General features: G+C 36.3%; 1 protein-coding gene across 1 annotated transcript; it reads right to left on the reverse strand.

The window, feature by feature from the left end:
• Positions 1-290: 290 nt before the first annotated feature.
• LOC107090819 (ephrin-B2a-like) lies at positions 291-8,216 on the reverse strand. The gene is made up of 5 exons (XM_015384414.1): positions 7,915-8,216; positions 7,162-7,445; positions 6,145-6,237; positions 2,104-2,196; positions 291-1,112 (listed from the first exon to the last, which is right to left on the reverse strand). Exons 1-5 carry the CDS (start codon positions 8,019-8,021, stop codon positions 724-726), a joined length of 966 nt encoding a protein of 321 aa, XP_015239900.1. The 5' UTR covers positions 8,022-8,216; the 3' UTR covers positions 291-723.
• Positions 8,217-12,397: the final 4,181 nt, after the last annotated feature.

Raw genomic sequence — 12,397 nt, forward strand, 5'->3', positions numbered from 1 at the left:
ACCTGTGCAGGAGGCTCCCTCAGAGGATCCACGGCGGACTCTGCTGGAGAAAAATGGTATTTTCTCCAGCTCCCAACAGAGCTTATGTAAATTTGTGAGCATAAATGATGTCCTATAATTGTGGTTCCACTTTTTCTTATGATCTGTATCTTATGTTTACTATTTCATGTTTATCTCTAACTTCTGATCCCTGTGTGAAACATCTTAGTTTTAAGAAACACAGAAAAAAAGACAGAGCTTTAAATATCACATATTTAATAATTACTAAATTAAACTTAAAAGACTGATTGTAGATTATTGATTCAGTTTAATAAATATCTGTATTATCTTTTAGTTCACAGGATTTCAAACATGTTTAGACAACAGATGCTGAAAAAAACTAATCTATTTCTGTTCAATATTCTTCAGTGCTTTATTCATCAATGAGTTAAATAAACTACAGTTAACTCTCTCACACAAGGGTAGCAGTAAAAAGACATTTTCTCATAAATAAATCTTATTTCTCTGTTAATGAGTAACAGGAATGATGTGTAACAGGATATTTGTTCGATCAGACTGTCCTTCACCGCGTTTTGTAGATCCATTTCAATGTTTGTAGACAGTAGGACAGAAGTCTCTGCAAGGTATAAAGGAATTCAAACCCAGACTTTAGTTTAAAGTTGACAGCTGGAGTCCTCTTCTTGCAAAGTTATTCTTAATGAGAAATCATAAGAGCAGCACACATTAAACTTTGTAGTAGACGTTGGTGGGGCTTTGAGGCATTATCTCCTGAACTATATACACAGGAGGGCCATAATCACTGCTCACACGCTCATAGTGACGGCAGATCATGCTTTCTGAGGGCCGCAGAGGGAAGACAACCTCGCTACGGTCTGAGCCGTCGTTATCGCTGCTGATGCTGTCCCGCTTCGGCACAGCCAAAGTGCTCAGGGACACGGAGACAGGCGGCTGGTGCTGCTGCTGCCGATCAGGGACACAGCAGCGCCGATGGTACTTCCACAGCAGCACTAAAACAACTGCAGTGACCAGGAGCAGGATCAAGCAGCCAGATATGACCCAAACGATGACACCCGGCCCTGAGGGGAATGCCTGTCCAGCTTCAGAGCCCATACCTGTCATGAAGCATGGAAAAAAAAAGAAAAGAAAGACAGAACATTAGAGGGAGAGCAATGGCATGCAATAAAGAATTTCACATCAAACTAACATGACATTGTAACACCAACAACTACAAGCTACATTCCTCAGTTATTTTAAGTTTGTTAAAGAAAAACTGTGTTTGACAAATTTTAGCAAGTATGATTAATTTTAAGAATTTATACACCCATAATCATAATCTGTACATTTTCTCTTAAAATTTATGACCCATGAGCAGCAGGCCAAACCCTGAAACATCTTGTTTATTCTGTTAACATTTTGGAGTTTCGTAGCATTCAGATTACCTACTGGACACATGCTTGTTTCTCTTTGATTTGTAAATTCAGATCCAGGTTTCCAAACAGATAACCTTCTAACCATATATCAGATCTCCTTTAATCATTTTCTTTCTTTTTGGGCTTTAAGACCTTCAGACCAAAGACTCTTTGCTGTCCTATGAGGATCAATCTTTTAGGTCAGTAGCTGCAGGCACTCAGCAGCACTATTGGGTCTGGAATAAATCTTATCCCTCCTGCTTCTTTTTATTACTTTTAATACTTTGTAGGTTAGTTTTAATCATATTTAACTTGATCTGTGAATTACTTTGTCATTTCTGTATTTCTTTATTTTCTAGGTAAACAAAAGGCTGATCGGAAGAATCCCTACATACAGGTTCTTAATAAAACGCTACTTCATCCAGAGTTGGCCAAACTGTTAAACATGATAATTTACTTCATTTTCTAAATGATGTCACAGACTCAGCATCACACTGACAACACCAAACCAAAACACTGCATAATTGCACCATATATATTTAATGCTCTGAACCCACACTGTTTACATTTGAACACTTCTGCACTTTAAGAAATGGAAATGTCATGAGAGCTGTTTTCGTTTTGTATAGACTCTGTGTATACAACATGAAAATAAAAGTTGTCTAAGTCTAAGTAAGTCTAAGTAGAGTCTTGCCTTTTGTGAAGATATCCTTGTTTTTTGTCTTTGGTGGTGCAGGTGGGAATCTGGTCGGGGACTCCTGAAGCGTTAAAAGTGGCTCGGAGGAATCTGGAAAGACGTCAAAGTGAAAACATTAGTAAGAGCATACATGTCTTCAACTTTGCTGCATCATTGGTTGAGGTCATATAATAATTCAGTGTTCTGCAACTGATGTTGTTCATGTCATTAGACATAGCTGTTTTATGTCAGCTTGTCAGAATAAAAAAAAAACAAGAAATAAATGTAGATTTCGATTAAGGGGAAAAAGAGTTTCTAACCCTGCTTTCAGTCATGACTGGGATTTTTTTTATATATATATCTGGAAAAATGTAAATTTGAAGCACCTACACAATAAAAGAACATGGCAGAATTGAGTCATTTTTGATATTTGACAAATTATATTGTGTTTTTATTTAATCAATTGCAGAAAATAGAATAAGGTGCTTTCTAAAATAAAATTAATTTGTTTGTCTTGCCCATATATGAGCTGTAGCTGAGGTCTCATTCTCAGGCCCAAGTTGGCTTTAAACTCTTCAGCTTCTGTCCATGGATTCATTTATCTATGAGAGATAGTAACAACCTACATGCAAACAACTAAAGAAGAAAAACTAAAGAAATATATACATTGATATTAACAGAAAATTAACACAAGAAAAGCACTGACTAGAATTGAATGTGCAAATTGATTGAAGTAAAACAAAGGACAAAAAAAGAAATCTAAAATAACTTAACCTTTTATTATTACGGAAATACAAAGTATGCATGGGGACATTTAAAAGCATAAAAATGTTTTTAAATTGTAAATACATCAACATCCTGCTATGGTTGGTTTAACTCACTAGACAAAAGCTTTCGCTTTTACAAAAGCAAGCTAAATCTTTAGCTAAAGCTAAAAGTTTAAATCTTTCAAATCTCAGAAAACTTTTGTTGTTTTTTAAGCTTATAATGCTAACACTAAATTGGTTGTGTTCTGAAGTGTTTAATAAGGGAAAGCAATCTAAAGTTTTAAATTCAAATAAACAAAAAAAAAAAAAAACAACACTTCTAGGCTATTTTGGATCCTTCATAGATTCTGACACAGGAAGAAATAACTTATAATGGATGGTAAATAGTCATCAATACTGATGTGATATTTTTATAGCATCTAACAAGGTTGCTTTTTAATAACTTAAAAACAATGTGTTAGGTCTACATGTTTAAAAAAGACAAAGCAAATAAGTGTCACTGATAACCAATCAGTGATCAATGAACATAATGAATATATCTAGTTATCTATTTGTTTTTTGTTTGTATTTTTTACATTCAGTAGGATGCTTTTTTCACTCAGCAATCAGATATTACAGTTTTTTTTTTCTTTTCCAAATAACACATTTTGGATCAAAGTAAATATTACCAGTGGTTTAGGTTTGTTAAAGGGGTAAAGATTTACAAACCAACATGACCTGTTGTGAAAATTATTCACCCTTAATTGCAATGAGGGGATTTGCAAATCAATGCAGCCACAACAGTCATCTAGCAGTGGTGACAGTGTGCAATGAGTCACGTCTCTGTGGTATGTGGAACTCCCAAAGCATTAGAATTGGCTTTGTGACGTCATTTCCAGGCCAACTAATATCCACAACTTTAATTTTAACTTGTTCTCAAATTTCTTTAAATTGGTGGATGATGTGTTGATTTTGGAAAATTTTTGTCTGATTAAGGTTTTCAAAGAGTTATTTTATTTTTATTTTTTTTCTTAAGTTTAGGCTTTAATCAGACCTGGGTGTGGCTAGTAAAATTGAACCAACATTCCATAAAATCTTGCTGAATACATTTAATTTATGATTCAGTTGCTTTTTTTCATACAGGTTTAGCTTGGATTAGTATTTGTAATTGAATAAAGACTTTTAGTATTTACTCAGGCTATGTGTGTCTCTTGTTGCATTTCTTTAAAAATTCAAAACATTTAAAAATGTTTAAAAGTTTGTTTTTACAGCACTTAACTTATTGCATAAGAAGAGCACAATCTTTAAAACAGCTCCACAAATGAACTACACCAATCACGTACCACTGAATGCATCCGCTATTGGCATTTATTAGATCACATTTTTTTTCTTTAACACAATTGTTTTATGTCCTACCCTGCTAACATGAAACAATTGTGTTAAAGTAACTAGATATGATTAAGTAAATGCCAAAAGTGGTTGCATTATTTTTTTCAGTGTTTGAATGAGAAGGCTTGTGGTTTCTTTGGTAAGTAGGCTAACTAAAATTGGTGAATGACATGTTCATGCAAGTAATATATTTACAGGAAGTACTAAGTGGAAACAGGGAAATCCCTTCATCTGAGTGAAAGATCACCACGGCAACTGTTGACTTACTTCCCTTTAACATTCTTACAAATAGAAAATAACAAATTTTTACTATTTTGAGAACATGAAAGTTAATTTGCATATTGCATAAAAAAACGTATCTGTTACTTCCGAAATGACAGAGTCGATGGTGCAGGATTTCTTTTTTGCAGAAGCAGAAAACATATCTTCAGTTAAAACGCTTCGTGGATTTAAAAATGCAAAAGCATTTGTGGGAGGGTTTGAAGCGACCCCCTGAGGACCTCCACACACTGGCATTTCCATAAGAGCGGCAATTAAAAACAGAAAAAGAAACCATGAAGACATTAAGAGCAAACTTTTCTTTAACAATTTGGTGAAAATATTAGATAGGGAAGAAGAAAGTCCCCCTGATATGTACAGCCTTATTAAAAGGTGGCTGTTTGTTTTCAATCGTTGCAGCTTTTTATACTCTAACTTCAAATAGTAGCAAAGGAAAAAAGCCTTTATATCTAAATCAATACATGAGGCACTGAGCATTTCCTTAAACATAGATCTATATCATGACCTTTGCATGAACAGCAAGTAAAGTCAGACTAAATGCTTTAAATTATTTCCATTATAGATTTGTAATTTATGCCTGCATGAATCAACATTTTACATCCGTTAGCAGAACTTCAGACCCTTTAGGTCTTGCTTCAGTGCATTATCATTAAATTCCCCTCTGGCCTTTAAACTTCCTGAGCACACATTTTGATATTCACTGACAACATAACCACTGGACGTGCTTGAGTTTCAGTTTTACACGCTCCATATGCTCAATCAAATCCACTACATTCGTGACAGCGACTAAACTACATGACTTGTAACACGCGCAGAGATTATAAACAAGATTGCGACCAAATCAGAGCTTTTAAACCCATTTTTTTTCTTTTTCCGCTGTAAAAAGGGTTTGTTTACACAAGTAATGTTTACAAACAGCGCAGGAAATGTTTTTTTCAGTTATGATCAGCATAAGTAGTGCATGAAATGCTGACTTTTCATTTTTAATGCTGATTAAATGAATTATTTATTCAAATAACCCTTTACATATTTCAAAAAATACATAAGACAGAAAAATATGCAGACAGTCTGCATGTGTTTAATATCTAATATTGTGGTTTTCATGCAGTAAAAGCATTTATATTAACATATTTCCTTACATATAGGCCTATCTGATTAAAAAAGGAAACAATATGCTCCTTTAACATTTTGTCCGGTGAATTCAAAGGAAGGAGGAATAGATGTGAGCTTACTTTTTTAACGTTGAGAGCAGAGATAAGAGGATAAACTGCTGAATATACTTTTGTATATGTTGTAGAATAAATATAAAAAGGGGGAGTAGGAAAAAAAAAACATGAAATGATCATAATTTCAAAAGATCTGCAGGATAATAATGACATCAGTAAGCTACTGATGGTTTGAATAAGAGATGTAAAAAAAAAAATCCAGTAATTCATCATGCAAATCTCTTTTGGAGAGAATGGCTGCGTGATCAGATTATAAGAACTCAAGCAGAGATGATATTATGGCATTACACACATAACCTTTGAGAGCAAAACAACTGTTGCTACTTGTTAATTCGGCTGCACAAATCCGGATCAATGTATTGGTGAGTGTGCGCGCGCATCTTCGTCCGTGAACGCTAGAATAAACACATGCTGCTTACTTTGGCCGACTCTCAGCACCAGTTTCATGGATTTGGACCTGCACACCCCTCCACTCATATTATCCAGCCCTTTTAGAGACCCTGTAGAGGTGGCTGGACAGAAGACAGAGGAGACAAATTCAGCTGAAATAACTGATAAGGCAACGTTTTCAAGCAATTGTGGTTTCTGGAAGTTTTTGCATGATTTTCTCACATGTTGGATGGCAGTTAGGTGTAAACCACATCTTTGCAACACCCTTCCCAAAACAGTCATCAAACATATCTCAAGGTGTATCTATACAGTAACTAGAATTTAAATTTGAATGCATTACTGCAATGTTAGACCACATTAGTCTGAGCTGCACACAGCTAATAAACTGGAAACTGAGGGTAATATTCTCATTAAACTGAGTAACCAATGACTTCTGCTCTACATGCAGCCTTGGCATAAAAAAATGAAATGAATAAAACATTATTTCAACCGTCTTTAGGAAGCAACTCTCGTTGCAAAAATCCAACTTATGTGGAAATATTAAAAAAAAAACTCTCCTCCCATAACAGACGCATACCCCAAGAACTCTGTTTCACCCCTGTCACTCTCACACACAAAGACTTGTTAGGAGCATTTAGGTCAGATAACATTTCACAGGCTACAAGGCACGTTGCAATGAAAGCCCCCATCAAATCTGCCTGATGCTGTAAAAGCCTTGAGTGATTTGGGGCATGTAAGCCCCTGGAATCACACAGGCCAGCCAGAGCCAAGTTTGCCGTCGGAGCGTGGCGAGGTGGTGGGCGAGGCTACATGGTTGGGCTTGCTTTCTATCTCATGCATCACTTGCCACTGAGATCCTGCCTTAACCGACAGCGGTCCAATAACAAGGCCACCATTTTTTTTTCCTTTTTGATTCTCACCCAAACTGACAAATTGAGAAGGATCTGAGTATGATGTCCTTATCAAACCCTGGGAATGAAAAAAAAGATAAAAGGAAATTCTTTGACCGACTTATTCCTCCTGTAGGACACACAAATCTAACTTACAAGTGATATAATAGTCCCTCCCCTTGAGGAACTCCAAGCCCCAGAGGTTTGGACTAAACTCCTGAAACTTGAATGTGAATTTGACATCCTGGTCAGGCTTGTCACAGTTAAGCAGAGGCGTGTCCGTCTTCTCCACACTGCAGCTCTCCATCTGACGTTTGGTCACCAGGTAGACTTTGTAGAACTCCTCTGTCCTACCTGATGAGGGATCAGCCCGGGGACAAACAATGTCCATCTTGTCCCCTATCTGAGGGTAGAGGACCAAACCCTGAGTGGAAGTGAATCTGCAAGATAAGGGCATAGAACCCTAGTTTATATATGGTTAACTTTTGCAAGCTTTGATGTAAGATTCTTTGCTCAGATTAATAAATCATACAGTAGCAGTGCTTTTAGTAGGACACCAACAGCTGAAGACATCAATTTCACTTTCTGGATGATCAATAATTGTAAATAAGTAATTTTGCACTAAAAAAAAAACATTCAAAAGTAAAAATTCAGAGATCCTTGCCTTGTTTTTTTTTTACTTAAATGCTCCTTTTTTAATGCCGATCAGTAAATAATGAACATTTTAATTAGGGTTTTCCACAGTTTTAGACTACAAAATGAATATTCAAGCTAGAAATTAACAGAATTTCTGCAGATTTAAAAGAACACAACTAGAAACAGCTAAAAGTTCACTTCTTTAACTTTACAAATCCAGCGCAAATATGCCTGGTCAGAGAGACAATCATTTATCATCTCATGTCTCCTTACTTGGTGTTGGAGCTGCTCCAGTCGATTGGCTTCAGCGTTACGCCTCGGCAGGAGCCAAGGATGGCCAGAAGGACCAGTGCGCCGCAGCTCCGTGCGCGTCCCCCCATCACAGGAAAGGCACCGCATGCAAAGTATCATAAATAAGAGCGAAAAGTGTCCGATATCTGCCGCATCTGCATGTCTGCTTTAGATCCAGGTGATCGTAGAGAGGAGCGCAAACCCGATGAAAACCCCGCGGAGTTATCAGGAGTCTCCTCCTCACCGCGGAGCCACATTCTCCACATTGCGCGTAAATAAAGTCTTTGATGTGATGAGATGTGCAGACAGTGAGGAGAGAGGCTGAAGTGTTGGAGTCATCAGCTGACTGACCGTCCGCCCATCAGCAGCTTCTCATTGGTGGGAGGCAGTAAAAGGTAAAAGGAGAAACTGAAATTGGCTTCTGGGTTGGAAAAAAAAGGCTGCTGTGTAAAATCAAATTTTTTTAGTAGCAATGTTTGACTTTCCAATAAACAATTTTAAATGTTAGATTCTTTTACGTTTGAATTATTTTATTTTACAATCTTTTTGGGGGGATTTAGGGTTCAATGTCAATGCAAGCTGTCAGTGGTTTATCTCCTAAAGGGCAGCACTAATCGATTTACTCACACTCTTCAATTTGTTTTTTCTTTATTTTCAGAGAGATGTGTTTTATATTCTGAACATTGATTTTATTGTCAAAGCTCAAACTTAAAAAATGTTAACATCTAGTTCTGATAGGGAATTGTGTCAATAACTGATGCATTGATCAGTCGGTCCACTTTTTTCAATTATCTAGATCACCTGGTCAAATCCCATGAAATGTTCATATTTCCTCCATTTAATTAAATACATTAAAAAGTTGTTTTTTGTTTTTTTTTGCATGAACAGTTTATTCATTCAGTAAAATCCCCTCCAACTTCCAGCCATAGGACTTCTCCTTGACATTTTTTTTTTTACTCTGACTCCACCCTTTCACTGAATTACAGGGTCTGATCAGGAGATGATGCTTTTCTTTAGACCTTAATGTCTACTCATCATGAAAGAAAGAATAATTTAGTACAAAGATTGATGCTGAAAAAGGAATTGTAGGGGATGAGGCAAGGACCAGCCAAGGGTCCATCAAGGAAAGCGGGAGACATTTTGAATGGCCACTGCTGTAAATATGCCAACTATATTTGAACATATAAATTAAGATGATCATGTTATTTATTCGTTTTCTGCCCCGCTTTCTAGTTCTCATTTCTCCTGCTGTCCTTTTGAAGGGATTGCCTTTCAGTCAATGAGTCGATGCAATCAGCTGGTTTTCATTAAATAGAAAACTTTGAACCAATCTGATTGTATAATCTGGTTAAATTGTCATTGTAAAATGCCTTGAGATGATGTGTGTTGTGAATTGGTGCTATATAAATAAAACTGAATTGAAATGATCCTTTAAAAACATCTTCCTTTTCTTCCATCTTTGATTGATGATACTCCTTGTCTCAGATTTACTTATAAACTATGTTTTATGAAGTCTACTCTAAGTATAGACACCATGAATTTCAAATAAAATCCATTAGGGTGATTTCATCATCTCTTTAAACAAAATAAACACAAACAGACTTAGTATTTGTAATCATCAGACTCATTTCCTTAAAAAAAAAAAAATCTTTTATTTCAATGTATCCCTTTATTCTTGCCTAAACAGTTCTTCAAGTCCCTGGATCAGATGGTTTCTTCATTTTTATGGAATAATAAGGCCCCCAGATTGAGGCTTTCTCTATTGCAACAGTTCACAACAAGTGGTGGTCTTTCCTTACCCAATTTTGCAATGTATTACTGGTCTTCACATATTCATAAATTGATTTATTGGCTAAATTCACCCAATCTGTTCTGGTGTAAACTTGAAATTCAATCGATATCTAGATCTTTTTCACCTGCCTCTATTATCTATTCATCATTACCAATTAAACTTCCCTCTGTTTCTAAAAATCCTATAGTGCTCTCTACGCTGAGGATCTGGTCACAATTTAGGTCCCATTTCAAATTTACGTCTCCCTCTAATAAAATGCCGTTACTAAAAAATCCTATATTTTCTCCTGCGACCACTAATGTTGGCTACAGAGTTTGGCATGAGAGAGGCATCTGTACAATGAGAGATCTCTACAAAGATGGTCTATTTCTTAGTTTTACGGAGTTGTCCTCAAAATTGAATCTACCTACTTCTCATCTGTTTCTCTATTTCCAAATTAGACATTGTGTTTCTTCGCTGTTCCCAAATTTTCCAACTCTTCCTGTTGACCCACTATGGGTCGACCTACTAGTTCTGAAACCCAATCTGAAATCTCCCCTTTCTAATATATATGGAAAACTTATGGGAATTGACCCCGACTCATCGGGTAAATCCAGAACTCTTTGGGAACGTGAATTGGGTGTTGAACTGTCCGATTCATGGTGGGATAAAGTTATTCTCAGTATACGCCAAAGCACACCATGTGCCAGGTTACAGCTTGTACAGTTTAAAGTGATAAACAGAGTCCACTTTTCAAAATCCCGTCTTTCTAAAATTTTTCCTTCGATTTTGGACCAGTGTGACCGGTGCCGGACCTCTCCCTGCAACTTAAGTCATATGTTTTTCTTTTGCCCAAGTTTACAAAAATTTTGGGACTATGTCTTTTCCACACTCTCAGGGGTTTTTGGAATCCAGATCCGAAGCGACCCACTAATTGCCATTTTTGGAGTTCCAGGGACCTCAATTAATCTGTCGCCCCTGCAGGGGGAGGTCTTGGCTTTTTGTTCTCTCCTTGCCAGGCGATGCATTTTACTCTGTTGGAAGTCTCCTATACCTCCATCTATTTCTCAGTGGCTTAATACTGTTAGATCATGCTTAAAGATGGAAAAGATTCTATTAACAGTAAAAGGTAATTCAGCAAAATTTACTCACAAGTGGGCACCTCTTATGACATACATAAAATCTCTGCCTTTATAATGTATAGATAGATATGATTGACCCTTCATGTCATGTGACTTAAATGTACACATTAATTGAGTGAAGAGTTGTTGCCTTTTAGCTTCTCAATGCCGTCCAACCCCCGCTCCATCCCATCATTATTATTTTCATTTTTTGGTTGTTAATGTATCCCTTTTTTTTTTCTTTTTTTTTTAAATGTAATTATACTTATTTGGTCCTGTTTTTGTTATGTCTATAGAGGGATTTAAGTTTGCTATGGGGAAAGGGAAGGGAAGAGGGAAAGAAGAGGGAATGTGGGGGGAGGAGAAGGAGGGAAGGAAGAGGGAAGGGGGGGAAAAAGAAAAAAAAACTGTGTAAAAAAGAAAACAAAAAATTGGAGAAGTCATGTAAGCTTTGTACAATGTATGTAACATCAATATATGTATGATCTCCTGATGAGCAAATAAATGATACACAGTTAAAAAAAAAAAAAATCAAAAATCAATGGAGTAGTCAATTTAACAATTAGCTGTATCTGCTTTCTTAATGGTCAATGCATGAAAGGTCTGTCTTGCCAGGATTAAGTGAAAGTGGGTGAATGTGTTTAGTCCACTTCATTCTCCATGTTAGCCTTCAAGACAGTAATCCTCTCATTTTCAGGGAGTGTCGACTAACGACACAGTGGTTTAAAAGATTACATGGGACTTCTGTCACAAGACTAAAGCTGCACACATGGAGGCTGAAAAGCAAAGAAATGTCTGCAGATTCTAGCAGGGATGGACCGCCTTGCATGTGTTCAAAGTGCTAACAGCATCACACATATTTATAATTCAGTTAAATCTCGACATGACACCAGAATCCAAGAGTTTTCTCATACAAACACAAATGATTAAGTTAAAATAGATCCTCCCATGAAACTTCACACACACAAGCTCCAGGCTTTTTTAGTCTTTTTAGTATATTATCTCTACATGAACCAGACAGATTCCAAACAGAAGATTCATAGATACCTGTCCAAACTTTCCCTCCACCCTCCACAACTAATCTGTTTACAAAAAGCAAAACTAAAACAAAACAGATAAAAAAAATACAACCAGAAACAAATGACTGTAACCTGCTTTATTTTGAAAGTACCTTTGAGTAAAGCTGCAGAGAAAGAGCTGTGTGCACTCAACAAGTGTGCTTTCTACAAAAGTCAATTTAGTACAAAGCAAATTTATGATTAATATTATCAATAATTAATATTACCAACTAAAAATGGGAAAAGAAGGAATTAGGTTGGTGATTTAATAGTTTGCACATAACTGTTAAAACTTAGGTCCACACCAATACATACGTTTCTTGCATTGTGGTTTCAAACTTCATTAAGATTGCTGATGTCCAACATGGTCTTTATAACAAAACAAAAAAACAAAGATTCCTGTATTTTCTGCCCAATGTTGGAGAAATCCAGTCCACTCATGTTAAATTATGGGGACCTTAAACCTATTATGGCCTATTAATCAGGATTAAAGGACTAATGTCTCAGCATGATCT

The sequence above is a fragment of the Cyprinodon variegatus genome, unplaced genomic scaffold (genome assembly GCF_000732505.1).
Source record: "Cyprinodon variegatus isolate N-32 unplaced genomic scaffold, C_variegatus-1.0 Scaffold15, whole genome shotgun sequence".
NCBI lineage: Eukaryota > Metazoa > Chordata > Actinopteri > Cyprinodontiformes > Cyprinodontidae > Cyprinodon > Cyprinodon variegatus.